General features: G+C 38.2%; 1 protein-coding gene across 1 annotated transcript; it reads right to left on the bottom strand.

The window, feature by feature from the left end:
- Nucleotides 1-1,635: 1,635 nt before the first annotated feature.
- Nucleotides 1,636-19,676, bottom strand: LOC140224428 (protein strawberry notch-like). Its single transcript, XM_072299353.1, has 9 exons — nucleotides 19,297-19,676; nucleotides 18,402-18,771; nucleotides 17,835-18,125; nucleotides 8,695-9,472; nucleotides 7,002-7,189; nucleotides 5,923-6,051; nucleotides 5,079-5,200; nucleotides 4,300-4,493; nucleotides 1,636-3,599 (listed from the first exon to the last, which is right to left on the bottom strand). The coding sequence occupies exons 1-9, from the start codon at nucleotides 19,563-19,565 to the stop codon at nucleotides 3,514-3,516; spliced, it is 2,427 nt and encodes an 808-aa protein (XP_072155454.1). The 5' UTR covers nucleotides 19,566-19,676; the 3' UTR covers nucleotides 1,636-3,513.
- Between the last annotated feature and the right edge of the window lie 405 nt (nucleotides 19,677-20,081).

The raw sequence follows: 20,081 nt of genomic DNA, 5'->3' as shown, positions 1-20,081 counted from the left end.
CTCCCTAAAATGTATTCGTCACGAAGTCTTGATAAGAAACCTGTTTTGAAGGCAAACATTTTGCTCTTGCATGCCTTTTCAGGATGCGATACGACCTTTCAATTTTTGGGAAGGGCAAGTTAACTCTTTGCAAGTTAATGGAGAAAAAGAGTTGTTTAGCTGCAGCCGCTGAGTGTTTCAAAGAAACAGGAGTGCAACCGGAAGTAATTGCCTCGTCAGGAGAAAAGCTTTTACTAGGGTTGTATGGTGCCCCTGAGAAAACCTAGTCCTTAAATGAATTTAGGTTCATTTGCTTTAAGAAAAAAATCGTGGGCAGCGAGAAAAATCAACTTGCATCTCTGCCACCTACAGAAGACGCCGCAAAAATGCACTCTTTGCGGGTGTACCACCAGGTACAGTCGTGGCTTGGTAATACTCCGCCAGCGGATAAATGGGGTTGGCACAGAAACCCCAAACTTTCTCCAATTCGATCAACCCTTGGTCCAGCGCCTTCAAAAGTTTTGAATTCAATTTTTTGCTGTTGTGCAAAGTCGTGCTGGTGCCGAAAAATAGGACTTCAATGTTCTGAGGTCTGCATCAACTGCAATGGTAATTCCTGCGAAAACTCTAGAATTCTAGACTTAGAAGACGAGGAACATGATGTCGATGGTGATCTTCTTGAAACGGAGGACTTGCCAGAAATTAATGAAGAGGGTCAATTGGATCCAACGAGTGAGCTATCGCAGATGACGTCAACGTCCGACAGCCAACCAAGACAAACAGTCGTTGGAAGCTCATCCACTGACGAACCGGCTCCGAAGAGAAAGCGAAAATCGTCCCGACTGACAATTAACATCCTGTAAATTTACGTCCGTAAGTCGAAGTCAAAATTTATGTTCATTACCAAAATTATACTCTATTTTTATTTCCTTCATTCAAAATTGGCTCGCATTAATTTCCTCATCTTTCTCCATACTTTTGGCGGGGACCGTTCATGTGGGGGGGGGGACTTCTTCGGCTCCAGCCCCCCGCCTCCCCCCCCCCTTCGCTTTAATTTTAATCTCAGCTAGTACTTTAAATTCTAAATTATTTTCATAGAATTTCAACTCTCCTGCATGATCGATCAGTTTTGAGAAACAAGGTTGGAACCCCTCTTCATGTGTATTTTTTCTACCAATGTTTGGGGGCTCCCTCCCCCCCGTCCAAAATTCAGCACGTAGGCCATTGTGAGCCAATGAACTCACTATGAATTGTACCAACAGTTCAGAGTGACATATAAAGCAGCATTTGCTGTCGAGAAGTCTTAATCAATTTTTTCCTGCAGAAAAATTGTCAAAAATGTTCCTCTAAATTACATTTTTGCTATATTGGGGGGCACCGGGGGGCCGGGGAAAACCAATAAGAGCTTATATCGATCCGAAATTTTACGAGGATTCAGAAAATGGTGCTATACGTAGTGATACAAGCAACCGTTCTCGAGTTATGACTATGAAACCGATTTTGGGGCACTTACCCCCCCATAAAACCCAAAGCCGTCACCCTATCGATGAGGACTTTTTTTTGGGCATTCAGGGGGTCATAAGGACTCACTATGCCAAAAATCAGCTTGTTATTAATTTTTTCCCTTAACTTTCGTATAATTCCTGGACTATAAGGCCTATTAGAATGGAAAATAAGGAAAACAAAAGAGACTTTTGCTAGCTTCCCAATTTCGAACAATCGAAGTGTCCAAGTATGCTATTCAAATAACTTACGATATTTACATCAAATATTTACAGACAAATCATAATGATAAAAAAGAAAGGAAAAAAGCACAGGGAAGCAAATTTCACCTCACTGGACAGCACAACCCTCACTGTTGCTTAACGATATGGGGCGCTTCTGCTTTTAATTGTGACAATGGAAGTTAAAAACACACATCTCAATTTCGCAAGTAATTTTTCAGGGAAAAATTTACTTATGAACAATTTTTGTTGAAGGTTTTACATGTCATTTTTTGTCTTACATAGAATAATTAGTACAAATTTCAAACAATAATGCTCCTTGTCTTACTTCAAAAAATTAAATGGCAGAGGTGAATTTAAACTGCTGCAAACGACATACGTGTTTTTGTACTTCCACTGTCAATACATCTTGCGATATCTCCAAGAGGAAGGAAGATCTTGAAAAATAAAAAGTGAGAGTTCTTCAAGCTGAAAAGAATTGGTGATTTACCTTACATCGTGGCAGTTTCAATTGAGGATTTGAAACTGTTTGAGATTGAGTACGAGATAGAGGCTAGGTACATACGACATATAATACAAAGATTAATACTAGGTGAGATAGTAAGTAGCGGAAAATGAGGGAAAAAGGAAAATTAAGGATTTACATACTACGAGATGGAGACTGCCAGTTTTCCAACCTGTCAACTTGTCAGAGATGTCATGGATGTGATCAGGTTGGAAAATTCTTTTGATTTTGAAAGTTCAAAGGGACAATCACAACCACTCAAGCCTTTCTGCTGGGAAGGAAATAAACTCAGAAGAATGTAAAAAATGGGCAAGCCAGCATTTCTTCTAGAAAGTATCATTTTAGCTTTAAAAAATTTATAAACTTTCCTGACGAATTATTAGATTTTTGTAGGATCGTTAAAAATTAATTTGAAGATCACTTGGAGAAAATTACAAAATTTTGACACTAAAATGTGTGGCAATGAAGAAGAACAAATACGAGTTTAAAAACCATTGAATTTCATTTCCTGAATGGCTACATTATCATTTTTCATGAAAGTAAGTTAGCAAATGAAAGAAAGAATTTCATTTGCAAATGAAACCTACGACTGGATGTCTTTATAAAATGTAATTCTGAAAGATAGTGCTGGAGTACTGATAGTAGGATTAACCATGAAGCCTTTATGAGAATAATAACTTTCTTCTCTTTGCTGACGAAACTGTGGAGCTTTCGTTCAGAAACAATTTAATCTTGAGCATCAGAGCCAAGAAGTCAAAAAATTTAAATTATATGTGAATTGACTGCTGTACTGTTTTTTTATTATTTAGAATTATCTTTTCAATCGCCCTAGTTAATAGAGTGTTCTCTAAAAAGGCTTGCGTGACCAGTGTAGGCTGGTTCAGTCTGACTCACTCTCATATTCTTCATTATTTATAAATTTTCTTTTGTAAAACTGAGCTTGAATGAATGTCTCGTTGGCTGGGAAAAATTGCTTGATGTTTTGAGAAGCTTCTTGCAATGACATGTCTGTGCATTTGGATTACGAACTTATACTAGGTAAAATCAATTAATTGAAACAGTTTCGTAAGTGAGAGATGATTAATATCATTTGCAACTTCTGCATTCCCTTGTGGTTACGTCCGGATGCACTGTCTTCCTAGTGATAGTAATGAAAAGCGGAGCACGAAGAGGCTCTAGATGAAAAATATCATTCGTAAAAAACAAAAAGGGAATTTGAAAAACAATGAAATTGACAAAATAAAGAGAGGAGGGACAAATTTTACAATAATTTATGCACATGGCCGAGAGAAATTAAAGAGACATTTAGAATGTTTCTTCGCATGTTTTCTCGGCATCCTCTGAAAGATCTTTGCGTAATAGCTCCACACAGGATTTGGGGATAATAGTACCTAGAAAAAAAGAAAAAAAGAAAAAACAAATTACATACAACAGTTTGGGTAATATTTCAATCAACGCAAAGAAAATTGCATAGAGGTACTAGAAACTCAACTTAGGCCTGAAGTCAAGGTGTTTCTTCGATTTCTGAAGAATGAGAAAATGCACCAAACAAACAAACAAGATGTCTCAGAACTTGTTTCCTCAGTTCTCGAAGACACTTTTCAAAAATAGAATTTTCAGGATAATTGGCTAGCTCATTTGTTTGTTTTTGTTGGGCAGGAAATGATCCCTGGAGCCCTTTTGCATTGCCTAATGTATTTTGACAATTCCAGCCACAAAAGAGAATGTTGTACTATTGACTATTTCTGGTGTAGCAAAAAGAGACATCACTTATCCTTCTCATTATTTTATTAGAGAGTAAAGGTCCCTTTCTTACGACTTTCAGTTTTGCCTCTACTTTCACTGAAGGAATCAAACATCCTTGCACAGAACCTTACTGGAACATGACTCCGCGATCTTGGTTTGATACCTGCGGTAAATGAGTCATGTCATCTCGAGGCTGTTCTCTGGGAGCCTTCTACAGACTGTGTTCATTGGAAAAGTGTTTTGCTTAGTAATAGAAAGAAATAGATCTGTCGGAATGTTGCACTACAAATATGCACTCAGAATGTACAAAAATAAGTGCTTTTCATGAACATGATGGATACTAACCGACAATTTTGGTTCCTTCACTAGTTTTCAACCGAATGACTTGCATTTTTACATTTGCACCACTCCTGGCTGCTAATACTTTCTCTACTCTACTCCATACACTGAGCACAGATCCAGACAGAACATGGTACGTTCTCCTCCTGAGACCCACATCACAATCACCACCTAGAGTGACAATTTTGCAGTTTCCACCCCTGAAAACATAAAAAAAGAATTTGGTCAAATCAATTCAGACAAGATGATGCTAAATTAGCTAGCTCAAGTAATAATATGGTAGAACAGTGCTGGGTTCACACTATTTTGCGGGGAAATCAAAGCCAAAAAAAATTAGCATTAGAGTGAAAAATTAAGTATTAACATACAAAAAATTATCTGAAACCAATTACATTAAATGGATGAGGAAATTGGTAGGACTGAAAAAAAAAATCTGTCTTATCCAAAGTTTCAACTTCTCTGTGCGTTACTTTGTCAGGATTCTTCAACACCTACTTACACCATAGTTGAGTGATTGTGCGCTCCACTGGGCGCAAATTTTTTCCTATTGAGAATTTAAAAAACAGGAAAAATTATCTGATAGACAGAATAAGGGTTTAAAATTGACCTTTTTAAATTCAGTCATATGAAGGAAAACAACTTTAAAACCAGTTCACTTCGGTTCTGACTTGATGAGGAGCAAATCTTATCAGCTGAACAGGATCAGCTAGTCTAGCCTTCAAAAAGACAAATCATGACTTTCAATGAAAGTCAAAAGAACAAAAAAGGAAGAAAAAAGAAATTACCAATAAGCATGAGAACAAGTATTTTCTGCCGACTCGTACTGTTCTGTCCAATGAGACTGAGCATCATCTGAGGTTGCTTTCTTGTATTTTTTTTGTAATTCACCTAGCGTTTCTTGCTTCACCTGAAAAGGATAAATTGATCAGCACATTACAAGAGAGCTACTGAAGAGGTTGGTGTAAGAGGGCTCTTAACCCATGGGGCGTGCCCATTTGGGCAAAGAAGCCTGTGTCCCCCACAAGCTAAAGAAAATCTATCCGTCCATTCTACAGCTATTAAGCAAAACAAGTTGTTCTTTTTCCTGCAAATACATCTCCTTCAAGCGAAAGAGAGACAGAGGAATGGAGAATTTGCAGGTGTCTGAAATTTGATAAAGTCTGTGTTATAGTGGATGCCACCAAGTGAGCTGAACACGAGGATACCGATACCCTTGCTTCATAAATCAAACAATTATTGGAGGAAATACGACAAAATAACCTAATCTGCTAAAATACATGTGTTTAAATGGGAAATGCCGCCAGGTGACATCATTAGGCGGTGCCTTTTCTTACTTTAAAATTTATTTTTATACTATTTCCCATATCAGAAAAATATTTAAGAAAAATACTGCAGAATCAGCTCTTAGGGCACTTTCAGATGAAGAAATAAAAAATTTGCATGCAAATTCTCCATTTAAGTGTAATTTTTTACAAGTTTCTATGGAAATGTTCTGAATCAAACAAGAAACTGCAAGAGAACTATGCGATGAATCTTGAAGAGGTCAACGCAATCTAGGATATGCTGATATTAAAGCTCTTTTATAATATATGAAAAGAATTTAATTAAACAATTAGAATTGAATTTTACCTGTAAACCAGTGTTCGGTCGGTATAGCAAATAAGGAACTTCTTTCTCTTTTTTTGAGCTTTTCTTTCCACTTTTTTCAGTTGAGTCTACTGATACTGCTAAAATCGCATGCTTCTTGCCACTGCGGACCTGGATAAAAAAAAAGTGAAATTGGAATTGTAATACAAAATTCTTGAGTTGTGGCTTATCAGTTATTTTCCGCTTAACTTTTAGGTTTCACCAGGGAGGAGGGGGGAGGGGGGCCAAAATTTTCTAAGAAATGATGATGATTATGCTTTTTCTAGCAAGGAAAAAGTTTGAGTAAGTTGATTCCGATTTGAGCTGTGAAAGATAGTCCCTCTCTTATGAGCTGATTTTAGACAAATCAACAATAGGACTGGGCAAAAATTCCAAAAATCTTGAATATTCGAATGAGAATAATTTTATTTAATTTTCAATTTCAACTTGCATTAGGTACTCAGTTGGATCAGATAATTTTTTTTTTCTTTTACCGATTCGAGGCCAAAAAAGCTATACTCTCTTGCCTCTCATAGGGTTCCAATTTCCCTGGGAATTCCCTGTTTTGGCAAATAAGTTAATGCTGAAGTACAATGTAAGAAAGGAATGTAAGGAACCACAGATGAGTGGAAAAGAAGGAAAATGCTCATTAGTTGAGAACCTTAAGAATAAATGGGAATTATGAAGTGCCAGTGATGTCAGCGATGACAACCGGCATGACAATCCACAGATCTGACAATACTCTTGTCACATGCCCACAGCTTATGGGCTAGCATATTTTGGTGCTTAGTTCCTTTTGACTTATTTTCCCGAAAGGAATCACGCCCACTCTTACATTGTTTCTTATGCCGCTTGCACGAGCATACCCCATCGTTTCCACACGTCTTTAGTTCCTTTCAGCATAAATACGTCCAATTTTGTCACTGTCTGGTACTCCTTTGAAGTAATAAATTTGCAACAATTGTTTTCTTCTCCTATTATCAAGTAAAACTTCGGCTGCAAGAGTATAGATGGGGAAACTGAAACACTAAAAATAATTAGGTAAACGGAAAAAGTCATTTGAAACCTTGTACAAAACTTACTTGATTTGATATATAAAAGCCTTCATGTGATCCTGTGAGTTCTGACCATTTGGATAATGCGTCATCCCAGGACATACCTCTTTCTACGTGAACTATGTGCAATGTGGACGTAGCTTCGCCGGTGGCATGTTTACGGAGGAATTTATACAATTTAACTTGCTTCACATTATCACCAGCTGCGCCCAAGTCTAAAAATGAGAGGGAGGTAAAGTAGATCCATTTGATTAAAAGACATAAAATCACAGTTAGGATATGTTAAAGTCAGTTTGATCAATGAAAACAAAAAAGAATAAAAGAGAGATAATTTTACCCATTGACTTAAACTGATGGCTCCCAGCGGTCTGAGCTGGGCCAAATCTGAAGAGACGGCTGGGATTGTCGATTCGAAACTTAATTGTTTGCATTACTTCCGCGATTCTATGGTAGATATCGTTCTCATCAATGTTTACATGAGTAGTGTGACCAACCTATGTCTTGTTATGAATGGTAGTTTATTGCTTTGTTACAGTATTTTTTGTATATTATTTTACAATGAAATAACCTCAGCATTTTTTTATTTTCGCTAATTCTGCGATTTTCGTGACTTTGACAGTGATAAGCAACAGTAAAAAATAATTTTATTTCAGGTTTTCACCATTTTCCTCAAATTTTGTGTTGTGAATGCTTATTACATGGATTTTTAATCTCAGAGAAGGAGTTTTAGGTTTATTTTGAAGTGTTCAAGATCTCCAATTTTCGCCAAATTAAATACTAATTCCTGGCCTGGCAGGGTCCATTAAATCATAAGTCAATGGGTTAAATGAACGAAAACGTATGAGGGAAAGTATCAGCTGTAATTCTAGCAGAACAGCTATGTGCAAAAACGTGGATTGAGATCTTCCCCTTACACTCACACAAACAGTTTTTACTTTGAAGAATTCTGCAAACTTTTCTGTTTTGATTCTCTCTTTTCTCAACTCTATATTTTTGCCCATCCATTCTTGCTTATTGAAGGAACTGGTTCATATTCCTAAACTTCACTTTTTACCTTGTACATTTTAAAATTGGCCCATCAAATAGATTGGTGAAGTTTTCAGTACCAATGTATTAGATACATTCATAATGAGTGATAAATGAGATGGAATTGGCGCATAGAAACTTTTAAACTTCAAACTTCTAAATGATATTGAGGACACAGGAGGCTAAGCTAACGCAATTCTTGTCTGATTTTTTCACAGCTATTGAACAATGTTAGAGAGGATGTCAGGGGTGCAACAAATGCAGGAAGTGACCATGAGAAGAAAACTTGCGAACATGGATCCATAGCTCAGAGCGGATGGATCGTGAACAATGAACATACTTTCTCCACTTCAAGACATTACAAGAAATGCCAATTATTCACAATTTTTAAAAATTTTCATTTAGCAACTGGAATTAGATGTTGCTACTAAATTTTTCTTGCGCACAGCTTCTTTCTCTACCTGATGGAAAAAGTTGAAGACTTTACTTTTCAAATTGTTGGTTAAGACTACTGCTCTGAGCTGCTATTATGTTGTATAGAATTTCACAGGGCAAAACTAAGAGCCCTGCGATGCTTCATGACCTGTGAATTTTGTCCTCCTTTGCAACACAGTTTCAGCAGATTTATTTTCAAACTTGAGAAAAATTATCATTAATTCAGAAATGACTGTGGGAAGGTATATGAAGAACTTACCAAGAATGCCGAGATCAAAACGACCAGCCCTCTTCGCTTGCCTAATGATGTATTCTAGCACGTCCGTGAAGTATTTAAACAGCCTATTTTGCAACTCAACTGGTAAGCCAAGAATCCTATTCAAAAATTTACTCATATTATTATAATCTTTATCTAACATTAAAACACCAGGATTTGATTCGCTATTAACTATAAATCCAACTCCGAGTAAAGCGTCCGCTACATCTTTGAAGAAGTCACCACTGTAATCTTTTGGCGGGGGCACCATCGGCGATTCATATCCCATGATTGTTTTCATTGTTGACTCCAGCGCGGATCGTCCATACTTATTGTCGATGTTGTACTGCGACAAATCACGCGTTTCTGTTGCTCGACGATCACCATGCGTTAAAGCACCCAGACTCTCCAGCCTTTTGGCCACTATGGATGCAAACCTCCTTTCTCCAGCAAGGTCTGATATCATAAAAATATACTCTGGGGCATTGACTTGATTTGACCTGTGCGTTCGGCCAAATTGTTGGATTGCCCGGTCAGCACTCCACGGTAATTCCAAGGTTATATGGACTCTTCGTCTTTGATTCTTTGCTCTCCTGTCACTTTGAAGTGAAATTCCAGAACTAGCTGCTTCGGAAATGATTGCAATATCTTTTTCTCCATCCATAAATCGCTGCTTTTCTGTAAGATTAAGAGTTTCTAAAGGAACATCCACCTCTGATCTAGATTCGTACTGAATACCACCATCTTCAGTTGAAACTACCCGACCTTTTCTACCTGTCATCTGCAACATTAAAAAAACAATGTATGAATTTAAAATTTTACGAACATGAAGCATTATCTTCAAACACTTTAAAGGTTTCGGGAGTCACATTTTAACACATCTCAAGAATTAGGGTCGATGTCTTAATAATTACGATTGTTTTGTCACAAGTTGCTAAACTTGTCAATGCTCAGAGGAGGAAAATGACCACTCTAACACTTCTTAAGAGATAGTTTTTTCATGTGGTATGATAAATTGGTTTTATTTCACTTAGGAAACTAACAATGAACTGCCTCACTCAGACTATTAATTTCTAATAATGGGACCACATTGTGCTTTTTTTGAAATTTCTGACAGAAATAAATGAATTTATGGAGGAAGAGACTATGGAAGACTGAAAATTGAGATATGGTGCTAAGCTACCTGCTGAGGGGGCGCCGCCCCCCCAGACCCCCCCTTTCAAATTATATATGTGAGACTTTGAGTATCATAGAAGTCGTGCGGCGACATGCCGAATGAAATGCCACAATTAAAATTATTGGATCAGATGATGAGCTGATAAAAGCCTTACCTAGTAATTTGGGAACATTTCTGACACAGTTTGGTTGCTTTAACTATCACTTTGATTTGCGAAATACAAATCGTTTTCACTTCGTATGTAGTTAAATTTGATTTTGACTGACTTAGTTTCTGATGGATTCAAACTCATAATATACATTTAGGTTCCAGGGAAAGAAAAATGCAGATGAGCTACACTTCACATGAATATAGATTGATTAAAAATAAACAATCCGAAGAAGTGATGGAATAAATGATAATTGTTTACTAAAGTAAATACTATACCTAGGATTCATAGGAATTTTAAATAAAATCCCACCCATCACTAAAATAACCCATAATGTATATCGACGGTGAAACTACCAAACCACGTATCTCGGTTTGCGGCGTCGCAGACTTCCTGTCATACTTTATTTTTTAAATGAAAAACTACTTTAACATCCAGTCTTGAAAATTTCTGTGATTTTTCCTCTTTGTGCGGAGAAAATTCCGTGAAAATTTCAAGGAATGATATGGATTTGGTCTACTTCAAAAAAATAAAATGTGAGCGTGGATTTTTAAACACCGCAAACGAGATACGTGGTTTGGTAGTTTCACCGTCGATATACTCGTGGTGCCTGCTCTCGGCTCGATTTCGCCGAATGGAATTCTTTATCATCGCGGTTGTCCTTGTTGCGTGCAGGAGGAAATGAAGGCGCGCTCGCAGTAGCAAGAAGCAGACGCGCCAGGTTGCGTGCGACGCGTGAATGTAGCTTAACCTCCACAGATTAACAAACCGTCGAGCAGCCACGCGAAAAGTCCTATACCTACATAGAGAAAAAAAGGAGGTATTTGCATCTTGAGGTTTGTTTACCCTGTGACGTATACTGAGGCCCACGAACGATGATCCCTGAGCCGCGGGTATTTCTTGCAAACACTGGCAACAGCGACACCCCGGCCCGAACCGAGTCTCGAGTTCGGGGACAATGCCGAGCCGAGCCACAATCGAACCCTAATTACTTACGCGTAATTTACAATTTCACCCTCCCGCTAGAAAAAACCAAAATTTGTTGAAAGTTGTGTAACATTTTTTTAGCAAGTGTTTCGTTACTCTCCTTTAAAACACGAGTAAAAAGAGGCCTCGTTTATAAAAATCGGTCAAATAGCAGCAAAGTTACAGTTCGAGATACGATGTTATAAATAAAAATTGGACTTCGCTTCAAAAAGGAAGAAGAAGGAAAAAATAAAAATTGTATATAACAATTATATATGATTTAGCTCAGAATTTTACGAGCAATCCAACCATGTAATGGACGAAGAGATTGGGGCAAAATTACAAGAAATTGATCTTTTACGAAAGGGGATCCTATGAAGAATTTTGACCTGAAGATAGGGGTAGAATAGCAGCAGTTCGCATACAATAGCTTTTCGCGTTCACAATACCCGGTCTCGTCGATGTGCGTGCTCGACCCTGCAGCGTTGTCATTTACATGGTCCATGCGTTTATTCGCCCGATTTTTCAGGGATCATCGTTCGTGGGCCCTAGTATAGGTCTGTACAACCTGGCCAGCGAAATCCGAAATTCGAACTATGAAAAATTGACCATAATTTCCGATTTTCCGAGGTGTAAAATACACAACTCAGCAGAAGAAAGAAAGAAAAATCGATTCGATATTTCTGGAGATAAATGTATCGATACGGACGATATATAAACGTTGAAATATCGATACAATATTTTGGTCTAAAATATCGATAGTCTGGTGGCGCGGAGCGTCTTCGAGGGGTTGGGCCGCGTAGTGGCCAGTCGCTAGACGATAGAATAATCGCACCCGAAGCCCGAACCCAAATTGAGCCTCATTCGAGCGGGTCTCAAAGCGGGGCCCCAAGGCTGCAATCGCGGCCCAGCGGGCCTCACAGCGGCCACCGACCCTCGGAAAAGTCGTAAAAACGAATGACTCAAGTTCACACGTGCAGGGCTCGGGGCATTGCAGCCAAATTGGTCTGTTTGTTATTCAGGGATAGTGTCCTAGCATAAGTTTATTTAAAAAACAATTAAATAAGAGGAAGGATTTCAACCCTGAAAAATGTCCTCTCTCGACCGGGACCACGACAGCCTGTGACCCTCGGATATTCGTCAGTTTTGGTGAGCAAAGTTACTGAGATGGACCATTTTTTTTAGGGAGCGAACAAATCAAAATTTTGAGCCTTAAGTTGGTCGCAACCATATCCGGAAGTCGTTACAGTGACATTTTTGTGCAATATGCTTCTGTGGAAAGTGCAATACTTAATGAATACTTTTGACAAATCGTGTTTTATCCGGTTTGCGCTTCAAACGTGATTTATTTGTGGAGTGTCATACGTTCCTTTTTGAATTGAAAAACTCGTCAGATGCATTGGGTAATAGAGTAAGGCATCTCTCATTTCTTAACGCAGGGGGCGGCAAATTTTGCATTTTTTTAAAATGTAGGTTTAAAAAAAATCGGATTCAGAAAAAAAAAATTACAAACGAGAAAGCGTCTTTCGGTGACAGGCACCTTTATAGTCGAGTTAAGAGAGAAACCAAACACGCAATTTGGCATGGAGCGGTGCAGCAGTGATGATGAGGACTTGAGATAAAAAGGAGAAGCCCTCAGCGCGGCGCACGGTGAATCGAGTCAATGAGAGAGGTCGGAAAAAATTTGGGAACTTAAAACGCTCATAACTCCGTTTATACAAGAACCTAATGTTCTGCAATCTGTTCCACTGGTTTTCTCGTGATATTTTCTTCCAGTATCACCCCTTGAACTTTAAAATGTGACGAAATAAACATCAACATTTGCAGTTTTTGTCAAAAATTTCATGTCCAACCCCTCTAATTGACTCAATCCACTGTGCGGCGGTCGGCGTGAAACGCATAACGCCTACAAGACTGTACGAATACTTCACGCATTGTGCCAAACACAGTGCGGTCAGCGCGGCGCGCCGGCGGAAGTTAAAATTATTAAACCACATTTATGTTTGTTCTTGCATAATTTTTACCTTCATTTCTTACAAATGGAAGGCCTCGTTCACACATATGTAGATAGGTTTACGGAACTTAACTTTCACGCAAAGTTCCGTGCGAACTTTTGCTAGTAGTGAGGGGCATAGTGTCCTTTCTTTTAATTTTTCTTGTTTTGCCGGTTGAAAATGCGGGTGTGATACCTGCGAAACGTCCCGGGTTTCTTATTATATTTTATGTGTTTCTTTTTATTATTTGCGTCCTTAGTCCCGTTTTAAGTTGTTTCTCTGTTACTGTTTCGGGCCGATTAAGTTGTTTTTTATTGATGTTTCGAAACGAATGAGAAGGGGGCGGCAAAATACAGGTGGCCCATAGGCAGCAAGTAGGTAAATCCGGCCCATGGGCGGCAAGTAGGTAAATCCGGCCCTGTTTTTTAAATGAATTTTGAGTCAAATTTACGTGAGAAATTGATTTACCAAGATTATTTTTCTTAATTAAAATTAACTTTCTTTTTAATACAGTTTTTACGTAAATACATTTGTTCGTAATTTCCAATACTTTTTACGAAATTTTTATGTTAATTTAATTGTTATGTAAATTTGACTTCCTTTTCCGACTTTTTTCTTTTTTCGCGTTTTTCTGTGACTTTTAACAATTTTAGACTTTCTTTCCTTACTCTAGTAAGGATCTAGTCGTCAGAATCTATCCTGAACGACAACTTACATTCATGGAAAATAAAGCTTTAAATGTTCCTGACCATTTTTTACCATCCAAACTCACTAGAACACATTGTACAGGTATATGAAAAATTTGAAGAGCATCGCTGTCAAAAGCTAAGTTCTCCTTCAATTTAGCTCTTTTTGTATGGTCTACAGGTAAGGACAAAACTAACTGTTTTTGCTAAACGCGTACTGTTTTTTATTCATAAAATTTGAAAGTCTCAATGAAAGCAAAGCTATGTCCAATCACAGCTAGGTATTTTTATTTTGAGACTGCACATCCCAACTTCTCCCACTTTTTCAGCCGAATTATTTTTTTTTTTTGGGCTAGATTTTGGTTGGTGCAGTAATGCTGATGGTTATTTTTACGAGGGCTGTCCCAAAAGAAACCGGACTTTTGTCATAGAAGGCGAACCGAGCGTCGTAATGAAGTTTTCTTGGGCTTGTTTGAAAGCTGATAAGCTACTGAAGATGCTTGTTTTTACAGAATGCAAACATTGGTCTTGGTAAGGAAACTACACGCTTTGGAATAAAGGAAAGTCAAACTCGAGTTGCGATTTTTGTCTTTATTTCAAGAAAAATTTAGATACAACTTTAAAAAAAACCCAGGTTTTAAGTTAAAAACTTCGTTGCAATCTTATTCAAATGCTTAAAAATAAGGAAATCAACATTTTAAGCAGCTTACCAAGTCATCACCTATCCCCTTCAAAATACTCGCCAGCTTTGTCGATGCATTTTTGCCACCGTTTCTTCAATTGGGAGAAACACTGTTGGAAATCCTCAGGTTTGAATGATCGCAATTCCTTCAAGGTGTTCTCTTGAATTTCCGGAATGGTTTGAAAACGTCGACCTTTCAAGGTAGATTTAAGTCGTGAAGAAAAAATCACACGGAGCCAGGTCAGGTGAATAGAGGGGATGAGGGAGGACACTCATGGCATTCTTTGCACAAAATTCGCGAATTTGGAGGGATGCTTGGGCAGGTGCATTATCGTGATGCAGAAACCAGGAATTCTCTCTCCAAAGCTCGGGCCTTTTTCTGCGGACATTTTCGCGTAATCGTCTCAGAACACCATTGTAATATTCTCGGTTGACGGTTTCACCTTGAAGGAATTGCGATCATTCAAACCTGCGGATTTTCAACAGTGTTTCTCCCGATTGAAGAAACGGTGGCAAAAATGCATCGACAAAGCTGGCGAATATTTTGAAGGGGATAGGTGATGACTTGGTAAGCTGCTTAAAATGTTGATTTCCTTATTTTTAAGCATTTGAATAAGAGAGCAACGAAGTTTTTAACTTAAAACCTGGTTTTTTTTTTAAGTTGTATCTAAATTTTTCTTGAAATAAAGACAAAAATCCAAACTCGAGTTTGACTTTCCTTTATTCCAAAGCGTGTAGTTTCCTTACCAAGACCAATGTTTGCATTCTGTAAAAACAAGCATCTTCAGTAGCTTATCAGCTTTCAAACAAGCCCAAGAAAACTTCATTACGACGCTCTGTTCGCCTTCTATGACAAAAGTCCGGTTTCTTTTGGGACAGCCCTCGTAGAAGACTATGATGGTGAAACCTAAATTTTCCAATGATATTTTATCAGCATAGTAAACTCAACCACGACTTCAATCATAAATAATTCCATTTAGCGAAATCAAGCTGAAAGGCACAAGTAAGGGTTCATGAAAGTTGAAGTCATAGCTCAACATTATAGGGTAGGTTCAAGTAACTTTTAACGTGTTTTAGACTTTTTTTCTTACCGTAGACCCTGAAAAACCACTTAAATTCAAGGAAAATAAAGCCTTAAATGTTCATACCCATTTTTAAATGTCAGAACTCACTAGACCACATTATATTCATGATAAATTTGAAGAATATCGCTGTGAAAAGTTGAGTTTTCCGTAGATTTAGCACTTTCCGTATGGTCTTTAAGGTAATGACAAAAAGTGCTAAATTGAAGGAGAACTCAACTTTTGACAGCGATATTCTTTAAATTCATCATGAATATAATGTGGTCTAGTGAGTTCCGACAGTTAAAAAATGGTTATGAACATTGAAAACTTTTAGTTCGATGAATTGAAGTTGTCCCTTAGGGTCCATTAGCGCTAAGGAAAAAAATTCTAAAACTTGTTTGAACCAACCCTATAATATTCTCCCACAGGATTCACTTTCAGACAGTAATAATTAATCAACATAAACATCAACCATTACTGATAAATCATCAAAGATCCTATTGGGCGAAATTCAGCCAAAAAGCACCAGTTTGGAGTCTTGACATTTTGGCCACCATTGGTTGCTTATTTACGCTATTAAACTGTGACTCGATGATAAAGAATGCCATAGGGCGACATTCCGCCGAAAGGCACCTGTGTGGGTTCTTTACATTATGGTCACAGTTGATTGCTAAACGCTACCAAACCATGGCTAAATGATCAGAAATTCCATTTGGCGACACATGTTAACACTCTTTGAACATCTGAGGTATGAGTTCTGGAAATTTTGGCTATACTTGGTTGCTAAACGCTACTTAACAGTAAATGTTCAACAGTGACTTGATGATAAAGAATGCCATAGGGCGACATTCCGCCGAAAGGCACCTGTGTGGGTTCTTTACATTATGGTCACAGTTGATTGCTAAACGCTACCAAACCATGGCTAAATGATCAGAAATTCCATTTGGCGACACATGTTAACACTCTTTGAACATCTGAGGTATGAGTTCTGGAAATTTTGGCTATACTTGGTTGCTAAACGCTACTTAACAGTAAATGTTCAACAGTGACTTGATGATAAAGAATGCCATAGGGCGACATTCCGCCGAAAGGCACCTGTGTGGGTTCTTTACATTATGGTCACAGTTGATTGCTAAACGCTACCAAACCATGGCTAAATGATCAGAAATTCCATTTGGCGACACATGTTAACACTCTTTGAACATCTGAGGTATGAGTTCTGGAAATTTTGGCTATACTTGGTTGCTAAACGCTACTTAACAGTAAATGTTCAACAGTGACTTGATGATAAAGAATGCCATAGGGCGACATTCCGCCGAAAGGCACCTGTGTGGGTTCTTTACATTATGGTCACAGTTGATTGCTAAACGCTACCAAACCATGGCTAAATGATCAGAAATTCCATTTGGCGACACATGTTAACACTCTTTGAACATCTGAGGTATGAGTTCTGGAAATTTTGGCTATACTTGGTTGCTAAACGCTACTTAACAGTAAATGTTCAACAGTGACTTGATGATAAAGAATGCCATAGGGCGACATTCCGCCGAAAGGCACCTGTGTGGGTTCTTTACATTATGGTCACAGTTGATTGCTAAACGCTACCAAACCATGGCTAAATGATCAGAAATTCCATTTGGCATAATGGAGATGTTGCATGTGTGAGGAATTTGCGATTTGACTGTTGAATCTTGTGTAAAAAGTCACGAGAAACACGATGGTGCCACTGGTTTTCTCTGAAATCATCTCCCAAGCTCAAAAAAAAGCACTCAAGTTGAGGCCAAAATGGAGGGAATATCCCACCCTACCCTGAGAGTCAAAGCCTAGATCAAGACCTATTCTCCATGCAAAGATAGGGAGCTAATACTTTGACAGGGCTACCAATTTATCTGGGGACTCCAAAACTGAATACACGGCAACCCTGCTAATGTATTTGCTCCCTATCTTTGCATGGAGAGTTTGTCTTCATGTAGACGTGGACTCTCAGGGTAGGGTGGGATATCCCCTCCATTTTGGCCTCAACTTGAGAGGTTTTTTTGAGCATGGAAGATGATTTCAGAGAAAACCAGTGGCACCATTGTGTTCCTCGCGAACTTTTATACAAGAATCAACAGTCAAATTGCAAATTCCTCGCACATGTAACATCTCCATTGGGCCAAAATGCACCGATATCAATACCTCATATGTTACTTGGTTCCTCGAAAATTCTCCTCTTGGACTTAGCCTAAAAGTGTGGACACTTTTTAGCCTCCGGCGAAACCTAGAGTCTATACGGCTTCGCCGCACGACTAAAAACCAGTCATGCTATCGTTTTTGGTGCAAAATTTCATGAAAAAGAAGTACTTAAATTGCAAATTCCTGTAGCTTGCAAAAGCTCCATTATAAAGGAACAGGTTGAAATCTTAAAAGAAATCAGTAAGAGTTACCTCGGCAACATTTTCGGGTCCACCCAACTCGTCGATAAGTTGGTCAAGCGTGTTAGGAGGAAGTTTTTCACCTAACTCCTCAATTTTCTCCAGGAGTTCTTCTTTCATTTCACAGGCTCTTTCTATGGCAGCTCGACCTGGAGCATAGACGTTTGGATTCAGCTGCTGGAGATTAGCTCGATCGTTGACTTTACATCGCTTGATGATATCATCCAGTTTGTCTTGAGTTGTCTGACGTTTCTTTACAGGTTGTTTCTTCTTCTTTTTTTTCTTTTTTGTCTTCTTGTTAACCTAGAAAGCAAAAAAATCATTAATGCGGGCCGCTCATGTAAAATATTTATACTCTTGGAGGAGGATGAATATACCGTTTTGACTTCTTCATCAAAAAAATTTCATTTACTTCACAATTCTGTGAAAAATCTGTGAAAAAGGAAATATCGCAACATGGAATTGTAAGAGTCAGAGGTCAAACATCACAATATAAATATGTTATGTCATCAAAAATTTGAAAAAACAAGGATGGGTACAAAGGCTTTAGAAACAGCAAAAAAGCAACTGTGTTATTACCCAAGGTTCATCTGAGTCGCTATCCTCTCCAAAAGGATTATTATCACTGGAGAAATTATCAGTTTCAGACATTTCTGACACAGCAGGTTCATCAGACATATCAAAGTCAGAGTCTTCTTCCCCATCAAGATCAGAATCACTGGCTTCTTTAACTCTTTTCGATGCTCGCGCAGCTGCCTGCCGCACTGGTTTACGCTTTTGGCCACTTGATGGGCTCGGCTCGTCTGGTGAGAGACTTCCGTTGCTTTGCTTAGCTGTTTTGGGCGTTTTTCTTGAGACACCAGAACCTTCGACCATACCCAGAAGTCGGTTGACTCTATTGCGATCAGGCGCAGGGAAATGCTTCTCCACCAAGGTTTGCAGGACACCCCTGAAAGATTCAAAAGAAATGTTAAAAGATATCATCTGAGCCATGCAATTTATAGGGTGTGAATTTTAGTGGTGAAAAGTAAACTTTCATATTCAAACGGCTGCAGGTATGTTTACCTTCACTTTTTATCCTCATTGATACAGCTGAAATGGCTTGTGTCATAATTAATGTATGATTCTATTTCTTCGCCTATAAAAACAATATAAAGAATTGTTGCTAACATTGAAACCACTTTCCGAGAAATCCTATTTTTTTTGCGCAAACTCATGAATCCCTCACTTACAAAAGGAGTTAGAAATTTTTTATCTATCTGAACTTTCATGGCATTTTGATAAGACAAGGTAACAATATGCTCAATTACAATACTCTTCCAGTAGTCCATTGGTTGGATCAAAAGAGACGTTGGCTACATCACCAATTCTCTGTATAAATGACTTAGGCGTCTACTGCAATCAGTTTGTAAAAGAGATTGAGGACTAATATGCTCTGCTAATTAAATAAAAATGAATGACTATGAAATCTTACTTGGCAGTGGATACAAAATCAGACAGTTCACCATCATCTTTCTCCAATTGCTCCAAAGTCCTGGCTTCTCCTGTTGACTGGAGACCAATAACAACACATTTACCACACTTGACAGCTTCCCTTGCAATCTCCACAGCGTGTTTGACTTTTGCCGCAATGCACAAATATTTAAAGAAGCGTTGGTGGGCAGACCAAAACTGACCCCACATTGTCTTTTTCATCCTGTTTTCTGCATCTATTAGCTCGCCGGCTTCCGTGAATTTCTGCATTGCCTCAACCCACAGCGCTACCGAGTCATCGTAGATCTTTTTGAACTCATCAGACAAAGGAACTTCTTCGACTTTGAATGTTACACCTTAAAGAAATCAGAGGTAATGAATTAGCTGGTACATTGCAGTTTCCTACGAAAAAAGAATCCATTTATATTGTTTAAATCTTTTGTTCATTAAATTTAAATTACAGGACAAATAACAACAGAAAGCTGAAAGAATCTCTCTGAACGATGAGAAAAGTATGTACCATCCCCTTAGTGCCTAGTCTGACGGTGGTTTGCTCCATACAAAAAAGTATGGTTGTGTCAACAGACCTAAGTTACACGCAAAAAGACCAAGATTTTAATGCAAGCATTTCCTTTTGAAATTAGTCTCATAAAATAATCAATCTTGCCCAGTGGTGAGTCTTGCAAAATCATGACAGGATTTTCTCTCAATTTAAATCTGTTACATACAAATAGTCCATCTTGGTAAAGTATGGCAGACTGTCTGCTGCACTGTTTTACAGGCATT

This window comes from Bemisia tabaci, chromosome 4, assembly GCF_918797505.1.
Source record: "Bemisia tabaci chromosome 4, PGI_BMITA_v3".
Lineage (NCBI taxonomy): Eukaryota > Metazoa > Arthropoda > Insecta > Hemiptera > Aleyrodidae > Bemisia > Bemisia tabaci.
This window is presented reverse-complemented; position numbering and strand designations above follow the sequence as displayed.